Source organism: Epinephelus moara, chromosome 18 (assembly GCF_006386435.1).
Source record: "Epinephelus moara isolate mb chromosome 18, YSFRI_EMoa_1.0, whole genome shotgun sequence".
In the NCBI taxonomy this organism is placed as follows: domain Eukaryota; kingdom Metazoa; phylum Chordata; class Actinopteri; order Perciformes; family Serranidae; genus Epinephelus; species Epinephelus moara.
In genome coordinates, this window is record NC_065523.1 from 16232315 (window position 1) to 16251031 (window position 18717).

General features: G+C 43.7%; 1 protein-coding gene across 2 annotated transcripts; it reads right to left on the bottom strand.

Moving 5' to 3' along the window:
* Nucleotides 1–718: 718 nt before the first annotated feature.
* Nucleotides 719–18707, bottom strand: cdk12 (cyclin-dependent kinase 12). Of its 2 annotated transcripts, none has more exons than XM_050070134.1 (14): nucleotides 16775–18707; nucleotides 15108–15815; nucleotides 13486–13665; nucleotides 13249–13388; nucleotides 12958–13128; nucleotides 10284–10473; nucleotides 9580–9636; nucleotides 7543–7644; nucleotides 6510–6587; nucleotides 6058–6174; nucleotides 5836–5967; nucleotides 5402–5613; nucleotides 4692–5114; nucleotides 719–2422 (listed from the first exon to the last, which is right to left on the bottom strand). In XM_050070134.1, exons 1-14 carry the CDS (start codon nucleotides 17947–17949, stop codon nucleotides 2004–2006), a joined length of 4104 nt encoding a protein of 1367 aa, XP_049926091.1. In that variant the 5' UTR covers nucleotides 17950–18707; the 3' UTR covers nucleotides 719–2003. The 2 variants fall into 2 exon arrangements, with proteins under 2 accessions (XP_049926091.1, XP_049926090.1); XM_050070133.1 differs by having other exon boundaries at nucleotides 5390–5613.
* Between the last annotated feature and the right edge of the window lie 10 nt (nucleotides 18708–18717).

The following is an 18717-nucleotide window of genomic DNA, read 5'->3' on the forward strand; positions in this document are numbered from 1 at the left end:
GAGGCAGCGATAGACCAACATCTCCCGTGTGTTAAAGTGACTGTTTTTGTGAATGGCATCTGGTGGCTTTAAGTTCCACATCGGAGGGGGCTGTCTGACAGCAAGGTAAAGCAGTGAAATATTCTAAATATAGCGTATACTGGAACATGATGTTGATTGGTTTGTGTGGGCTTTTTTCTAGGTGTCCAAAAAATTAAGCAACTGAAGCGTGTATGCTCAGTGCTGTTTCATTTTATGTACGTGACGTGGGGGTATTTGGAAGTTAATGTGAGCAAACATTGTGATTCAGTCTATACTATACTATACTTATCTAGAGCATTCCCCTGGGTGCTCTCAGTGTCATCCACAACATCTTTCCCAATTCACTGTCTATGGAGCAGCTCCTGTCTTAATACCCTGTGACATCATAAATTTGATTTTTAGCACTTCAGTTTTTGGATTTGAGAGAGTTGTTCATGTCACTCAGCTTTTTGGCCTTAGACCATAGGGATAACATGCATGAATTTGGAAGATGGGCGTAGTTTCCCTTTAAGAATAATAAGAAACCTCAGTAACCTGATGTGTAACTCAGCTTTAACTGCAGCTCTCAACTTTGTTCATGCTCTGCCGAGGCCCGACTGTGAGGACTTCCTGTAGTTTGAGCTGTAGTGTGAGTGAATGCCTACCATCTAGTGGCCGCTTCAGGGAAACATTCAGAGATGCCAAGAGAGACAGTTCAACTGGTCGCATTACTTCCTTTAATAAACTGAACAAAGAAAACACATATTACAAAATATTTTTTTTTCTTTTTACAGACACATGAAACCATTTTCTCCTCCCTTTCCTTTTCCAAAGCAAAACAAAAAAAGTAAACAGAACCATGGACCATTATTTTTTTTTAAGTGTGTATCATTTTCTTTATGTAGAAAATAACTGCACCAAAAAACCAAAAAGCTTTTGCTGCACGAGTTGGCAGGGAGGCGACGACATATAAGACGAGGCTTTCACAGCCCACCAGGAAAAGCCGGAAAAGTTAAGTTTTTGTTTGTGTATATATATATATACGTCTATAGCTTTATACTTCAACTTGCAGAATAGCGTGTGTATTATGGAGCAGTCCATTGTAATGTAGTGGTTTAATCCATATTTGAGACGGGAAGGTGAGTACTACAGGTTTGCTGTATGTAAAGGAAGGAAATGTTCACGTGGGCCGAGAACACATCGCAATTCAGTTGATGACAGACAGAATATAATATGCAACAGCCTTTGGGTGGAATTAAAAAGAAATACAGTCCTGCAGATGTACACTGTTGTAGGTGCCATCCAAAGCAGAAACCTAACCCACATTTCCCCACTAGGCCGAGATCATTCAGGGGTCGCTGGGGTCACAAAGGAGGCACAAGGCTGAAAGCAAGGGAACTAGCCAGCATGTCACTTTCAATGGTAAACTCATGGTCCTCATCAGTGAGCCTCAAATATACCCATTCGCAATATTTTAGCTTCTGGTAGTCTTCCATCACAGAGTGGAAGACAGCGACTTCACTCTCCAAAACACTGATAACTGTTGGAGGTGGGCACTGCAGTGGACATGACAATCATTTGTTTTGGAACAGAAGAATAAAGAGATCACAGCTGTTTTCTAAGTTGAGTGTCAGCTGCATGGCACTCAATTTGGAAGCTTAACTTCATTCAAGTCAGGACCTTTAGTAGACAGGAAAAAGCTAGGGATTGCAGGTGGTGACTGTCCCTAAATGGACTGTTAAAGGTCAGACCGACCTCCCAGGTCCGAACACTCCCTCCAGTACAACACTTGTTCAGAGGACACTGGTGTTCATGACCTGTAGAGGCCTTTAATCTCTTTCTTTCAGACATTCATTTTCAAAATCTGTGACTCAACTTTAGCTACCTGCTCATGGTCTTCCACTGAGTCATTATCTGTAGGTGTCCCTCTGCCTCTCCCTTCAGGCCAGGATTGCTGGAGCCGTCCCAAGACACCCAGGTCTGTGTCACCGGGGAGTTGAGAGTCAGCGGGCAGCTCCATGGGAAAAGCGGAGGTCCTGGTCTTTAGGGAACTGTGCTGCAGTGGTAGGAGCAGCAGTCCCCAGTCCTGCTGGGGCCTCAGCTGCAGCCGAAGGTTTAGGTGGCGAATCGGCAACCCAGGGCGGAGGGGGCTGTCCCCGGGCCAGAGCGTCCACAGCGGGAGAGGGGTCCTTGCTGCGCTGAGGAGCCCCAGCTTCCGAGTCCTGCTGAGAGATGAGCTGGAGCAGGGCAGCTGCTACAGCAGGGCTGATGTCCTGGCTGGGTTGGGTTTCAGACCCAGTCTGCTGGGCATTTCCTTGGAGGAGAGCTGACGGAGGTGGCCCGGGTGGAGAGGGTGGTCGCTGCTCGGTGGATGGAGGCACCTGGTTGGCCTCAAGCGGTTTCCTTTTTGATGCTGCAGCATCTGAAGGGGCCAAACAGGACAGAGGACAAAACATTAGGTATCAAAGCACACTTGGCATATAAATCAACATATGGACCAACTATACTAAAACCCTTAAATCATATTTGTCATCTTCTATGTTTAATTTGCAATAACAGATATTAAAAGTGTGTTTTTGTCGTATGGGCCTGACATGGACCATAATGTTGACATTCCTACCTTCACCACAAGAGGGAGAGCAGAGCACTATAAATGTATCTGGACATCAAGTACACCACAAGAGCAATCATAAAATATCTACCGGTATTTTTGCAATAAAATTAACTTTGTTAACCTATCAACAGTGCTTAGATATGGTGAAATAAATACTAAAAATATTCAAAGCTAAGAACTGGCCTGTGAAAAATCTACAATCATGGATCTACTCAGGTAAATCTCAATGTTGAAAATAGAAAAAAAAATGCTTTTATTTTAATGTGATTCATCATCACATCATAAAGATTGTTTATTAAACACCATAATGCATTGGATTTAATTACTGTATGTTGTGTGCATGGGTCCAAAAATATTAATGTATGCAAAACAGATGCACCTGTATTTGTTTTTCCTCCAAACAACCACCTTAAACAGAAAGAAAACAATGCAGGAACTAGGTGAGAAAACATTAGGAAGGGCATGTACAGCTGGATGAACAGAAAGGGTGACTTATGTAGGAGAATTTTAAGTATTATAAAGGTCAGGACAAGATTACTAATTAGGGTTAGTCTATTTTTTTTAATAATCTACAGCAGTGCAAGGCGAACCAATGTGACGAAGGTTTCAGAGGCCTTGGCAGGAGAAATAACCAGAAGAAAACAGGACTGTTACCATTCCAGTGTCAGCAGCATAGTCAATAGTTTTATTCAACTTGCTAATCACATTTTGAACTAATATCTGAGTCAGAGTGAACAGTTTTAAACAAAAAATAAAAGTGTGACAAACCAAAGTTAAAAGAAACACATGCAGGTGAGGTCTAAAGATTCAAAACATTTATTTTCACTTGATAATTTATTAGACTTTTCTTCATAAAAAGGCTGACATTACAGACTGTTTAAAGAAACATCGCTTCCTGTGAAGAATCCATGACACCTGCTTTATCATGAAAATGAGGTGAGAACATGTGTGGAGAGATGGAACAGACACAGAAACACAGACTGTGAGAAAGAAACAAGGAAGTGGGAGAAACGTGGAAGGGAACAATACAGTGTGAACCTTATTTATCTCAAATAAAAAACACGTAACTCTCGTCTGGTTTATTGAGTACCAGGGTCACATGACGACAAACGCTCAACAGACATTTTGTGAGGTCTGTATTTTTCAATATTTGTGGTCATAAAGGGGGACAATGGTGAGCGCGTTTTGAGGGTAACTTTGGTTTCTTTCAACCTGGCCACAAAACAGGCCGCAAAGTAACCACTACAGACACTTGTGCAATGTCAATTTGCCACTGACAGGCTCAGATTGTTATTCCAAGTGTCTGATAAGATTATGGAAATGATCCCTACAAAGATAGACCTTTCGGTTAAAGACTAAGATCAACAGCCCTGAAATCATTTCATCCAAATAAATGGTCATTTAATCACTGTAAAACACAGTTCATTCAAAGTCGACAGAAACGACTAACAAAAACCGTCTGGGTTCGTCTTCCCGCTGTTCCAAACAATCACTATTTTAATGGAGTCTGGTGGTCGGCATTTTCGGGGCTGTTTTTGGTTCAACAAAAAGGATCTTACTATTTAACAAAGGTTCCTCTCTGTAGGGATCATTTCCATGATGTTATCAGGCACTTAAAATAGTAATCTGAGCCTGTCAGAGGCAAAAACAAACACTTTGAGTGGACGTTCAGTGATGGTGCACATATGCTCGGAGTATTTTACACTGCAGCCTGTTCACGGCTGCCGACTGCAGCCCTCTAGCTCAGTACTGGACCAATGTCAAAAACAAACACAGGAAAATAGGGTCCAGGTTAAGTACCAAAGTTACCCTTCAGGGAATGTCAGGGATAAAGGAAGGGGTGAGGGGTGTATGATAAGTCTAACGGCCTAATTCATTTGGTTAATTAATCATTTGTTGATTTCCTCAGGTAGTCTAAATTGTATTTTCAGCATACAGGAATTTTGAGAACCAACACTCAAGTCGGCTTCTGTTTGTTCTCTGCCCTGCTCTCCTCATTCTTGCAGTCCCCAGCGATTCTCAGCTGACCCTGGTTCCTCCTTTTTTTCCACCCTCTAGAGACTAAACTTAGACTTGCCCTTGCGTTCAGTAGTAGAGGCGGACGAACCGCGCATTAGTGCCTCCTCTGATTGGACGCCATTGCTCTCGTCGCCCTGCTCCTCGGTTTGTGGCTTCATGATGTGGCCCAAAATGAGAGCCAGCAGGTTGGCCTGGTCTTCCTGGCTGAGTTGTGGCTCTCCGGATGTCGGCGAGAGTTCCTGGGGCTCGGGAGGTGGCTCTGGGGGCTGGGACCTGGCAGCAGACTGGGCCTGGTCCTCTGGAGCCCCCTGGTGGTCAGAGGCCTCACTGAGGGCCGACAACGACTGGCTGAGAGTCTCTGGGTTAGAGAGGTTGAGGAGCTGGGCCACCTGGGGCAGGCTGAGGTCCGTCTGTCCCTGGAGGAGGTTCAGCAGTACCGCCAACTCTGTCTGGTTCAACTGCTCTGCAGCAACTCCCAAGCCTGAACACATTCACGCAACCAGAATTCAAACTATGAAAATGATATTCTGTGCAAACAAAAAGATCCATAAACATTTCTTCTACATCATTCTAAATTATTTTTCACTTGCAAGCAGTGCAACAGTATGTCAGCATACTGCACTCCGTCTCTGTCAACAAAGGTAACAAGTAAGTACAGTAATAACACGACAATCAGAAAACACTGCCATGAAGGGGCACCCCATATCTTATGTCCATTTGTGCTTCTACTAAATGCTTGTGAGAGACAGCTGTTACCTGACAACTCACTCTCTAAGTTGGACGTGGAGGGTGGTTTTCCAGGTGGAGGCGGTGGGGCTCCAGCCGGGCTGCTCTGGGGCCGGCTGTTCTCTCCGCTGGAGGTGCCGGTCACATCCTTACGGGGCGCTTTGGGTGCAGGAGCATCCTCAGGCACCCCACTCTGACGTGCACGCCGTCGTTTCTTACTCCACAGCTCGTGGCAGTCCTGATGGTGAGGAAGACTGGAGACGTGGCCGGTAGGAAGACATCCCAAAAACAACAACAACAAAAAAAACAAAGAAAATAAAATACAAAAAGAAATCAATCAAATAGAAACAAAAGAGATAACTACTTCAACAAAAAGTACTTGCAGAGTGCATTTAATATGTTTTCCCACTATCTCTAGCAATAAGAAATAAACAAAACAAATGAAAGGTGAAAGCAGAGGCCATGGGAATACTGACTCTGGTGGCGGCATCTTGCTGGGCTCAACGTTACTCAGAAAGTCACTGCTGAGAGCCTCCTCCGCCGTGCAGCGCCGTGCAGGGTCAAGGGTTAGCATTCGGTCCAGCAGGTCCAAGGCAGGAGTTGGTAAACTGTGCAGAAGGGGAAAGATTTTTTAACTGCAGAAACAGACGAAGGGGTCGATTACTGTTATTTTGGGGAAGCTCTGCATGGTTACATACAAGGCAAACTCCTCCCGCAGTTGCCGTCTGTACTGCTTCTTGGGTTTCATGGTGTTGAAGAGGGGAAGTTTAATGACGTCAGGCCACACTGCAGGACAGGGACTCCCGCACAGACGGCTGAATAAGAGAGAAAGAACAAGATGGGCTCAGTGATACAGAAAGTTGGGGTGTGATTGGGTCAGCAGAAGTTATTTTTTGAAATGTTATGTTCAGGAAGCAAATGTTTTCTAGGATAGCGAAGGCATGACACACCCTTCTAACTAGCACCCGTTACCTTAATTGGTTGGTAAGGTTGAGGCATGAGAAGTGAGACTGGTTAGAGCCCTGACACATCACGCAACAATCGGCTGTTGTTCAATATTGGGCTGTTGATACGCTTCAGTCACCCTAGTTTTTGCAGCATGTCCTGCACCTAGGAAACGCAAAGTTGCTTTCAGGAAAGGACAGCCTACCTGATGAGCTCCAGCTGTAGAAGTTCCTGGTTCGCCTGGAAGATGGGCTTCTTCTTAAAGAGCTCTCCCAGAATACACCTGAGGCGCGACAGAGATCGGGTAGAGGTGATTAGAAAATATACACATACAAACATAAAGCTTAAACTTAGTGTAAAACACTGTGTCAAAGCGAAAATGTGTACCAGAATCACTGTCAGACAGGACTGTGACCAATAAGTCCTTTTTTTTTTTTTGAAGGATACATTTCCAATGGCATACATCATATAAGAAAGACTTTTCTCTCAGTTTCCGACATGAATAATCATAGACAAAAAAGATCCCAAAGTGCATATGAACACAAAACACAGTGTGATAGTTGTTTGGAAATGTATGACTTGTAACCCTTATTTCCATTACATAAAAACATATCACTAAACATATTAACCATAGTATCAGTATACCATCGTGGGTGGGAAGTTTTCACCTAGTCAGAGGATACTGAGTAAGAAGACATCCATACAACTTTATAAAATAAAACAAAACAAAACAGATAATGCAGCTTTGATGTTTTCTCATTTAAAGTTTATAGATTATTAAGTGACATTGAAATGAAAATGTCAGACTCAATGCCTATTTTTCAAAGCAACTAGTCCAATATAAATGAAAAGGTTGCTTCAGCTAAAAAAACTTTAGTCTACTTTTACATTAGGTCATGGAGCCTACCTACATGAGAAAACAGTAAAGACAGCTCAGTTTAGACCAAAAATGCCCGACAAGACAAGTTGAAACTTGCGACTATTTGGCCAGCTGACTATACTAGAAGCTGATTGGCTGTTAAAACAGGTGACACTCTAAGCCCCCCCGCTGACGACTTGACAAGTTCAGTCGCAGGTGACACCATCAGCTGGCTTGAGTCGAGCTGAGACCAGCCAGTTCACACTGCTGCAACTTTTCTCTCTGATTTTCTCTCTTATCTCTTCTGATCTGAACTGGGCTTAAAGTGAAAATAAATTCGTAACGAATAGAGTTGCTACCATGACAGTGTCATACTCACCCACAGCTCCATACATCAATGGCTGGAGAGTATCTCTCCTCTCCCAGAAGGAGTTCAGGGGGGCGGTACCATAGTGTGATTACTTTATTAGTGTACGGCCGACTGGGAGCAAGAAAAGAGAGAAGATAGTGAGACTCAGTACAAATAGATCCGCTTTAAACTTTAAAATGCATTTAGATGATCCAAACATACTGTGTTGATCTCAACCAGTGAGTGACTCTGCAGCATTTTCCAACTACTCAGTTCGGTCACCTTTCTCACATGTTGATCCTGATAATTACTTACATGCTTTTTGATTATTTGTGACTTGAATCACAGATTTGATGACCTCAGACTCATCTTGAGAAAATCATAAAAAGACTTGCAACTCAACTTGAACTTTAATACTAATACCTCATGACTTCACCTGGACTACAGCCTTTTGATTTGAAAATACTTGATAGCTTCTCTCACGCCCAAAGATTTAGTTCACATATAAAAACTACACAGTGGTCAACAAAAAACGAATTGCAGTATGCAAAACATGCAGGTTGAAAATTACAGAAAACGACCCGCAACTTCCAATGTCTTTTGGCATTGGAACTTGAACAAAGAATGTTAAGTCAAAGCTAATATCACATAGTTAGCATGCTAATACTAAGCTCAGATTAGTTTAACAACTAAGTAACTTTTTAACAAGCTTGTTTTAACAAATAAATGCAAGTCTTAAAAAGCAGTCATGATTTTTGTAAATGTAAAATTGGCATAACTTTTATTGAAAAATGCATTATGACTTGGACTTGGGACCTGAGTGCAAAGACTTAAGACTTATTTGTGACTTAGGTCCCACCTCTGGAAGTTAGATATTTGCAAATATTACACTTAAACTGACTCTAAAAAACTACTCTAACAATAAATTTCTTTACACTATTTTAGATGGATGTTAGGAGAGCTTTGAGTTGTTAATTAGCTACTTTGCCTCATTACCTTGACATTTTTCTGTTGTGGGTCTTACTGAAACTTGGTTAAATTAATCTCAAGTGTCTCTCTACTCAATAAATAGCAGCAGTCATCTTTAGACCAGGCAGTGGAGTATCCCTCTATGTTATAAGTCTATTTGGTACTCTGTGCAAAAAGATTTAGTAAGTGGTAATCCTAACACAGACGGATATGTTGAATCAATTTTTATTGACTTATTAGATGAACCTTGTTTTCTAGGACATGTTATCATTGGCTGTGTGAACAGACCACTGAGCTGTAATGTTAACTCTTTTGTTGATCAATTACGAAATGGCTGCAGCTCATATCTGAGCTCTGAGTGGACCTTTGCTCAACATGGACATTCACAAGGAGTGCAATCTGGGTGCTGTCCTTCTGCAGGACTATGGTGTACAGATAATATCCCTGAGAGTCCACAAACGCCTCACACTTTACTGCTCTATAACGTAAAGCTTTTAACACTGGTCACCAGCTCAGCTCAGCTCAGCTTTGAAGAGAACACAAAACCCTGTTTTATATTACGGCTTAAGGCACGTCAGATTTCTAAGACTTTTTAAATGCCACTCATAATGAAATTTAAGACAAATTTTACAATAATCAAAACCGAAAAAACCCCAACAGATAATAAATAAACATGAGTGACTCGTTACTAATATATCAGACTGCCTCCATATTTTTGCTGCTTACCATTCTATAAAGATCAAGCAAGTTATTCCAAATAATTTCTTAAGTAATTTTAAGATGTGCCATGTGAAAAGGTCTGTTGATAAACTATCTGGTATTGAACAGGATAAATTGGATATCATTTGTAGAGTAGCTATGCCCCCAGCGCTTTTCGTGACTGGGATCTCTCTGAAGGACAACAACGTGACAGACACCACCATCTAGTGGAGACTCATTGTAAATGAAGAGGAAAATCCATGCTCAGGTTTTGGTTTAATTACTGCTTCAATCATCATAATTAATCATATAGTTAAATTAGAGAAATACACAGATGAGGTCTCATACAATAACAATTTAGGAAGAACAATATGTAGATGGCAAACACTCTTGTCTTACCTTTCCTCTGAATTGTAAAGTCGGGCCAAACCAAAGTCAGCCAGTTTGATCTGACCTCTGCATGAGGAAACACACAACAAAAAAACAAGCTCTGTCAACAATGAGAATTATAGTTACCAACCAGCAGAGAGTGAGAACAAATTACAGCGTGGCTCTAAATGCTCCATTCCACAACAAAACCTGCATTTAAGCAACTTTTTATTAGCATCTTAGCTGTTGCAGCTTATGGAGCTTTCCCTTGCATCCTGTAATGTTTGTAGATTAGATGCAGGGCTGTACTGAGCAAACATCTGTGAGAAGTTGCTGTACTCCTTCATTGCTATTTTTTGAAGCACCCGGTTAGTAGCTTAGTAATTAGCTTTGCTGCTGACGCACCTCAAAACGCTTGCATTCTGATCATTAAAGTTAGCGTTCGACTGCTTTTGTTCTTGAGTTTACAGTATTACAGCTGCATTTAAACCATCTGCGGGAATGTTCCAAGCTGTTGATGTGGATAGTGCTGCTCCTAGCTGATATTGTTAACGTCCAGTTCTGTGAGGCAATCAGAGGTAGTAAACACATGAATAAAAAGTAGATCTGGCAACCTGTTGGCCATACTGACCCATATAAAGTCACTTGAAACAGCTGTTACTGCTGAACAACAACAACAACAAGTAAAGCCTTTGCTGCTACTGCAAATGAACCTCATGTCTTCTGTTTATTACCTGTTGTTGAGCAGTATGTTGGAGCATTTGATGTCTCTGTGCAGGAAGTTGTTCTTATGGCAGTAGTCCATACCCTCCATCAGCTGCCGCATGAAGCTGCGGACGTGCTCGTGGGAGAACTGGACGAGGCCCGACTCCAGCAGGCCCATCAGGTCGTGGTCCATGTACTCAAACACCAGGTAAAAAGCACCTGAAGCAGCAGAGGGAAGATGTGTTCAGATATCAGACACACAATTATACAAGTCCAGAGGTTAGAGAAGTGGTCTTGTGACGAAAGGGTTGCTAAGTACTTTGACCAGCTCAGTAAATTTAACCTGGCTTAAATTCAGTGATTAGACTACAATGAATACTCGCCTGAAACTGTGCAACTATTGTGCTTTGTCACAAGTGCACAGCCAGCTACAGTACAATGCGATGTGTATTTTCCAATCTCAAAGTGTAAATTATCGCTGCCATTAGCATCAGCCCTATTGACAGGGGGTTTCAAAGGGTACAGACAACCCCAGCCCAAGGCCCAGGAGGGGCCCATGCAATGCTCTATGGTTGACCCTTAAATGGGATCAAGTACAACAATTTACTTACTGACATATCACTGACAATATGAGTTATATGTATTTACATTACAATTACATTTGTTATAATTAAAACACATTTCAACTTGTCATCTGATACCCCAGCCCCTGCAGTTTTTATGAAAATGGTACAACCGAGTCTCAACAGTCAGATGTGCAGAACACACGTGTGCCTCACCAAAAATCTGGGGCTCAACACAGAAAAGACAGGTTACAGAGAGAACAAGAGAATACAAAGGAGCAGAGACGCAATGGCCAAATTTCTGGCACAAAAAATGTGTAAAGAAGCACCAGGTATGACGGGCATAGCTGAATGTGGCAAGACTAAGGAGCAAGGCAGGTTAACATATAAAACCACTGTAGCGGGGTCAGTTTTAAAGCTAGAGTGAAGATACTGGGATCATATGAAACTGGACGACCTAAGGCATCCACTGGCACCGCTCATGCTGCAGTGGGTGTGGATGAAGGGCAAAATTTGGAGTTTGTCCAAATGGCTGTCAGTAATTGCTAATGGCAGGACTGGGCATCACTGCCCTCTGTAGGTTGAAAGCCTAAAAGAAGGGCTGCTAAACTGAATCATCATCAGCCCTTTTCACACAGAGATGGTGTTAAAGGGCCGCCACGAAGTCTCCTCTTTATGCCTCACAGAACCAAACAATGGTGGCATCATACTGCTCCTGCATAATTTTAGACAGCATGCCAGCATCGCAGAATGAAAAAAGGCGTGACAGGCGTGACATGTAAGACAACAGCATCTGCCTCTAGTGTGACATATAACATGTGCGCCAGCAGTGCATTACAAACAATAACAATGGCATAACATGGCAATAACAGTCATTTACTGTCCCTGTTAAATGGAGGCTGATCTTGTCCTCTGCTCGGAGGGTAAGGAGCTTCAGGACCTCATTGTTTTCCCAATTTGCTGACTTTTCAGGCACCGTTCTTCTTCTTTCAGTTAGAAGCTAATAGCTACTAGCAGCTAGAACTACTAGTACTAGTTAGCAGCTACTTTTTAAATGTCCCACGGAAGGTCGCACGCATAACACGTCATGAAAACCTCACACCAAACCTGCCCATGATCCCATCCTGCCGGCTGTCCTGTTTTTACAGACCTAATTTTGGCGCTGTTACTACCTCTGTTCCCCGCTCAGAGGCCAGACAACTCTGTCCCCACCAATGCTGCGTTCGTACCTTTTATACAGAGCAATGCGGAGTAACAGGGCAATATTCCTGCTTTTAGCAGGCAGTGTAGAAGAGGGTACTCTTATCACATTAATTTCATCTGCTGCCGAATAACCAAACCAAATGTAGTAATTATATCACTCCCAGTTTTGGGGGATTTTCTATGTGAGTGAGAATGGTTTCACTTAAAATCTGAGTTACTAATGCTTCTGATGGTGCCAAACATTTTACATTACTAATGTCTGCAAAAAATTGAAGTAAAACTATTATTTCCAATACATCTATCAAACTCAGTTATACATACAAAACATACTTGAAACAAGGCCTATAACCTGATACACTGCAATTTAAATTCACCAAAAAAATTCACCTCAAATTCTCGATCAATTTATCTTAGACTGACTATGATTTGATACTTTCAACTGGACTATGATTTGATACTTTTAACTGTACATGAATTTAAATAATTGAGTTATGGCAGACAGTATATAACTTATTCAATGCAAAATGTAAGAAGTATAACAATCTGTGTTTTGGGCACAGGAATGTTTTTGCATCAAGCAAGTCTGTGGTTTTTAAACACAAGGCACCGTCACACAGGTCTGTCTTTTACATGGTAAATAAGTGAGTTTCTCTTCAGACATTTTCGTGGTATGGTTCATCTGATTATCAATACAGCCCTGAGCTGTGTGCTCAATGGTAGTGAAAGGAAAATCAACATCATGGCAACCCTCCTTTCAGACATGTTGCATTTCACAGCTGGTGTTTCAACTTGACAGCTGTTGTAAAACTTGTCCTACGTGTCACTGATTATCGTCAGAAGTACAACATGTCTGAAAGTTTCAGTGAGACAGCAGTGGAGCAACACTGTTATTTTTCAGTATTACCCAGCCCTGGCAGATGATAACTAATCCTCTTACCTTTGTCCTTTTTAAAGTCAAGTGCATCCTGCTTGTCAGTGACGATCTCCTTCATGTTGACAACACTGCGGTGTTTGAGCTGCCGCAGGATCTTGATCTCTCTAATGGCTGTGATGGGGAAACCCTCCTTTTCATTGTCCAAACGCACTTTCTTCAAAGCCACCAGCTCACCTGCCATGTAAAAAGAGTAGTTAAGAGAACCCGTGACAGCGAGAATTCGGTTTCTGCTTGTATTAAACATAAAATACATGAGAGCACTACAGAGACTACATCCAGGTAATATTCCCTTACCTGTGTCTTTGTCCTTGGCCTTGTACACCTGGCCGTAGGTGCCTTCCCCTATGATGCCAATTATATCGAATTTATCTACACAGCGTTTGCCCCAGTCACTCTGGGTGTGTTTGCGCTCACCATATCGTGGGCAGCAAATCCTGTAGACCATCAAAAAGAAAACAAAAACAGATTAGACCTGAAGGGGGATTAAAGAAAAGGAAGAATGGAAGTGGGTGAGAAATAAAGGAAACTGACTTTGGTCTCTTCTTAAGGACTGCCTGGGGTAGCGGTGGGGCCTGGCGGATGGGGGACTGTGGGGGCGAGGATTCACCTCCAAGCAGGGTGGGCGGCAAAGGAAGGTCGATGAGGGATGGCCGGCTGCGAACTTCCTTCTCCTTCCTGGATAGCCTCTGAGGAGGGGTGGACTTCTTTGGACTAACAGTGCCAAACAATACACAGAGATTAGAGAAAAGTGTAATTGATTAAAGACAGAGTAGAAGCAGACATTAGATATGTACTTAAAAAGCTCGTTGTTTGTTGTCAAATAGTTGTGCAGGAAAAACCATGTAATTCTATGAGTAGAACAGAGAAGAGCATGAGCCTTCAAGCGTACGGGTATGATAATCTATAATCACACCTATAACTTAACTCTCACTCTCTGTTTAGTAAATGTTTATCACAGGGGCTTAACATGCAGGAGTTGAAGTACAGTAAGCCCAAAGGAGAATTTGTGCCAATCAAGTGTGTCAGTTTGATCCAGATGTGTGCTGTTCCCTTTTATTATAGTATGACAATAATTATCATTAAAAAAAGTACTGTACTGCTGGAATGACACAATCTTTTCATAAAACTGCCTATGCAGTAGAAAGATGGAAACACTTTTGAAGTTGGTGCTCCACGATGAGAGAAAACAGGAAAAGGGCTGTGGTGTTTGCTTTTGCTCTAAAGCTAGAAAACCTACAACTACCAGAATGCACTGCGATGCACCAGTGTAATAAATGCTCCCACCGGTGGGTGACATAATGCAAGCTCATCCATTTTTACAATATGGCAAAAGCACTTGTAACAAACTTGAATTACAGCTCAACAGTAAGCTAAAATGTGCCCCGTACAACATCTGAGGTGAAAAATAGGCAACACAGTGACAGAATCTTAATATTTGATCAATACTGTTTAGTTTTACCGTTTGATCTAATTTTTTTTCAGCCTCTGTTTTCACAAAACAGGAAACAATATAGCACCCCCTTCCTGTTATCATATTATAATCAAACAGTGCACTAAAATATGTTTCTGGAGATATTTTAGGAGGGAAATAGGCAATACAGTAAGAGAATCTTGGTTTGTATTTTATCTACACTGCTTAGTTTTACCATTTGATCTGAGTTTGAGAGAGAAAGTGAGAGAGAATCAAGTCTCTCGATCCACTTCTATACTCTGTGTTCGTGATGGCAGGCACACAAAAATGCGAAGGAAACTATCTGTACTTCGAGCAACACACAGAGCCAGCGAAAATCTGCTGAATGACATGGAACATGATCTGAGAGTTGAGCAGGGAGACCTGGTAGGACAGAGGGATGTTTTCCATAGTTCATTAACACATACTACCTACACTGCCATAATACAAAGCTCGTTGAAAATTGTCTGTTGTCTAAAGGAGGCAGAATTGATACCATTTCGTCACCACGAGTTACCAAATCTAGGGGATATCTTGAAATGTCTTACTCTTACCTGACACAAGTGACAACAAAAGAAAAAGGTGATGACTTCAATAGTGTATCATGATGCATGTACTGTGGGCTTTATTCTTAAGAGCACAGATGAAAGCTGCCAAGAATCTGACTTTCACTGCCTTGAGACGAGTGTCCAGTGTGACTCACCTGTCCTGAGTGTTTCCCAGCAGTGCAGGTGGTAAAGGCAGGAGAGGCAGAGTCGACGTCTTGTGGAACGGGATCTGGCGTGCAGGGCTGCGTATAGAAGCTGGCGCTGGCGATTTGGCCTGGGATGTGGTGGGTGGTGTAGGAGGCTGAATAATCATTTCTGCCTGAGGTGGAGGTGGTGGAACCTGGGTGGCTGGAGCAGGTGGCATAGGAGGAGAGGGCTGAGGAGGGGCAGGAGAGGAGGTGGAAGAGGAAGGTGGAGGTGCAGTAACCTGATCTTCTCCACTAGGAGCGTCCTGGGGTAAGGGTGCAGGTGGTGGTGGGGGCAGAGGTTCTGCCGCTGCCAAGTCTTTTTCTGGCTGGGGAGCCGCGGCTTTAGTGGGCCGTGAGGAGGAGGAGGAGGAGGGGCCTGCGGATTTACGTGTTGATGGAGGAGGGGAAGAAGAAACACCACCACCACCACCACTACTAGCACGAGCAGCTGCCTCAGCAGCCTGCCGTTCCTTCTTCCTGCGGCTCAGTTCTGCTCCCAGGCTTGAGTTAAGCGGCAGGCGGGTGGAAGGAGGGGAGCGGCTAGTTGGCCGGCTGCTGTGGGAGCTGGCCCCCGCTGCAACAGAGGAAGTGTGCCTCTTGCTTCGGGAACGAGAGGAGGAGCGACGAGAAGTTGAGTAGTGCAGAGGGGAGCGACTCCTGGAGCGGCCAGAGCGTCTAAATAAAAGAAATGCTTTTTTAATGTCATAAAAAATGCCATATACATTTCACATTCCAGAGCACGTTCCTGACCTCAGAGAACAGGATACAACACGTTGCATGCTTTTTGAAAATATTCACAAAAGGACCATAGTTATTAGTAAATTGAAAAACATCTTTTATCGCAAAGTAAAATGGCTGTTGATCACTTCTTAATGAAAATCATGTTGACCTTTTGATATGGAATGTAACAGAAGTTCATATAGACGTAAGGCCAAGAGCGGAAAAGACTTTGATAGACTTTTGAAGTGACACAGCTTGTTCCTTTGACTCCAGTACAGTCACAGATAACCACTGTTTTACCCCAAGTCACGACAGATAACCATTACTCTTCTGTTGGTGCAAAAAATAGTCTGTCCACTGCAACATAAAATTTTAACTCTGTTCCTTCAATACTTACTATACACAGTACATATAATTTAATCCTGCATCACTAACATTTTGCACTGCGAAATAAAATGGCTAGTGTTAAACCATGCGGTCACCTGTCTGTCTTGACATCCTCCATCCTTTAATGTTCTCACCCTTTGGCTTTTGTCTGTGTTGCATAGGTAAATAGAGGTCTCTTAAAGCTAACTTCCTTTTAAACAGGGAGTATTTTGCTGGAGAGAGAGGGGCTCTGCATGTGCAACAGGTTTGCCTGCCTTTAAACCTACAAAGCAGGTTGCTCATATTTGTTTAATCTAATAGTCAAATAAGTAGTAACCTTGATCACGAAACTTAAAGATGTGTGTGATTATGAAATATACGTATATGTAGACATAGATGGGTTGATGGGTAAAATGGTGTTCAATCCATAAAACAGTAGTGATATTCTACACTTCCTCCATCAGCATGCATGTGTGGTTGTAAGATATTTAACTAATCAGAACACATTCCCCAAGATTTTAAGGGCACCCTAAGGTGTATATACTCACCGAGACATAGGGCTGGTGCTGGAGGACCTGCGGGTACCATAGGGACTGATGGAGCGTCTCCTTGAGTAGGGGCTACTGTCCCTCTCGTAGCTGGAGGACCTGTGCCTGCTGCCATATGGGCTCTCTGATCTCTGCCTGCTGCGGCGGGACATGTCCCCGTATGGACTGGGACTCTGCTGGGCCACCCTCCGCTTTGAATAGCCGTCATCCCCCTGCTGGCCATAGCCACTGCCCTGCGGACTCTCACTGCCGGCCCCTCTTCTAGGACTGGGTGAAAGAGCAGAGCTGGTGCCCTTCCTGCGAGGGCTGCCCCCTCTCGAGGACTTGCCCTTAGGGCTCGACTTGTGGCCCTTGGAGGACTTACGGTGGCTCCTGTCTGCTCGGTTCCTCTGGGAGGAGCTGCGGCTGCCCTCCCCTCGGCCCTCTTTGCGCTGCTGCTTGTCTTTCCGAGACTTCCCTGAGCGGCTGCTCTCCTTACTGCGAGACGAGGATGTGGAGGAAGTGGTGCTACCTACACTGGCTGCAGGCTGTACCTGGGTGGAGAGCATCAGCTCCCCACGTTTAGAGTCACCCTCCGTCTGCTGGCGTTTGGATGAGGGGCCCGAGGAGGACACCTTCTCCTTGCTTTTCCCAGAGCTGCCTTTCTCGCGGTCTTTGCTGCTCTTTTTTCTGTAACCACGCTCACCATTCCCAGAGTCTCTAACTTTATTAGGGTCCTTGGACTTTTTCCGGGGGTGTCTGTTGCCCCTGTCCTCTCTCTCGGCTTCTCTGTCGATATCGTCCCTATCGTAGTCAGGTGAGGGCTCCAGTCGGTCCGCGCCCCCCCTCTCTGAAGGCCTCGAGGACGGTGGGTCCGAGAAAGTGTCCGAGTCCGAGCTGATATCATCGTACTCCACCAGAGGCTTCACCGTGTTGACACCAGGTGGCGCCGTATCGCCGAGGGTAAAATCTTCGGGTCCCGGTGCCGCCGAGGACTCCCGATTATGTTTGGTTGATTTATGCCGTTTGCGTTTTGAAGAGGAAGAGGACATTGGAGACTTTAACTGCACCCTACCGTCTTTGCTCGCCTTGTCTCCCGCAGAGGTATGGGTCGAGGCCTGGGTCTGGTGTGGCACACCGCTGTTGCTAGATTCCGGCTTCCTCTTGGTCCCATGGTGTCGGTCCGACCCAGGCATCCCTCACGCCGGCGTCGGTAACGTTACCTCTCCTGCGACTGGGCTTCGGTGGTCCAGGCAATTCATTCACAGGAGAACAGCAACTACTCCAAATGCCAAAACAAAAGTGTTACCAAGCAAAAACAGGGCAGGAAAATACACAAAATAAACACACTAGGCCGCTCACGTCCAGTCCTCCTCAGCGCCAATTCATTCCACTGAGCTCGCCAGCATAGTTCGTCAAAGCAGAAAAATGCCACGGTGGTTTTCCAGTGCTGTGAAGTTTGTACTTTGAATAAGTCAGTGAATGAAAAAGATCCCAACGAAACATCGGAGCATTGTGGTGTCGTCTCCGTCTCAATTTAGCTAGCACCGCTAGCTAATGCTCGGCGGCTAGCGAGCTGTCTCGTAAAAAAGAAAAAGTCCCTTTGTGAAAGGTGTCCTTGTCCGGTGCCAAGTTAAGTAAAGGTGTTTTTATTCCACAGATTTACGGTCTTAGCATTCAGAAACAAGCTAATACTTTCATTAAAAAGACGCTCGTTTCTCGAACAAAATGAAAACTTGACCCGGTTGGTACGTTACTGTTTACATGTTCCCTTTAATGTAAGTTTTATCCCCTATGAATTCAATATTGATTAGAAATCATAGTATTTTCGTGTGCAGTAGATGTTCCAGTTTATTATCAATGGCTCTGGGAGTCAACCAGGCCTATATTTAGGGCGATGCTAGTGGATTTAATATCATCCACAGCCCTAGCTGAAGGAGACTACAAACGCCATTGTGGCTCCT

Coding starts and splice junctions, on each gene's coding strand:
- cdk12 (XM_050070133.1), bottom strand. CDS start 17,949: ATGCCTGGGTCGGACCGACACCATGGGACCAAGAGGAAGCCGGAATCT. Junction 13,666..15,107: donor CTGGGAAACACTCAGGACAG/GTGAGTCACACT, acceptor TGGCACTGTTAG/TCCAAAGAAGTCCACCCCTC. Junction 5,614..5,835: donor AGCAAGATGCCGCCACCAGA/GTCAGTATTCCC, acceptor CCACGTCTCCAG/TCTTCCTCACCATCAGGACT.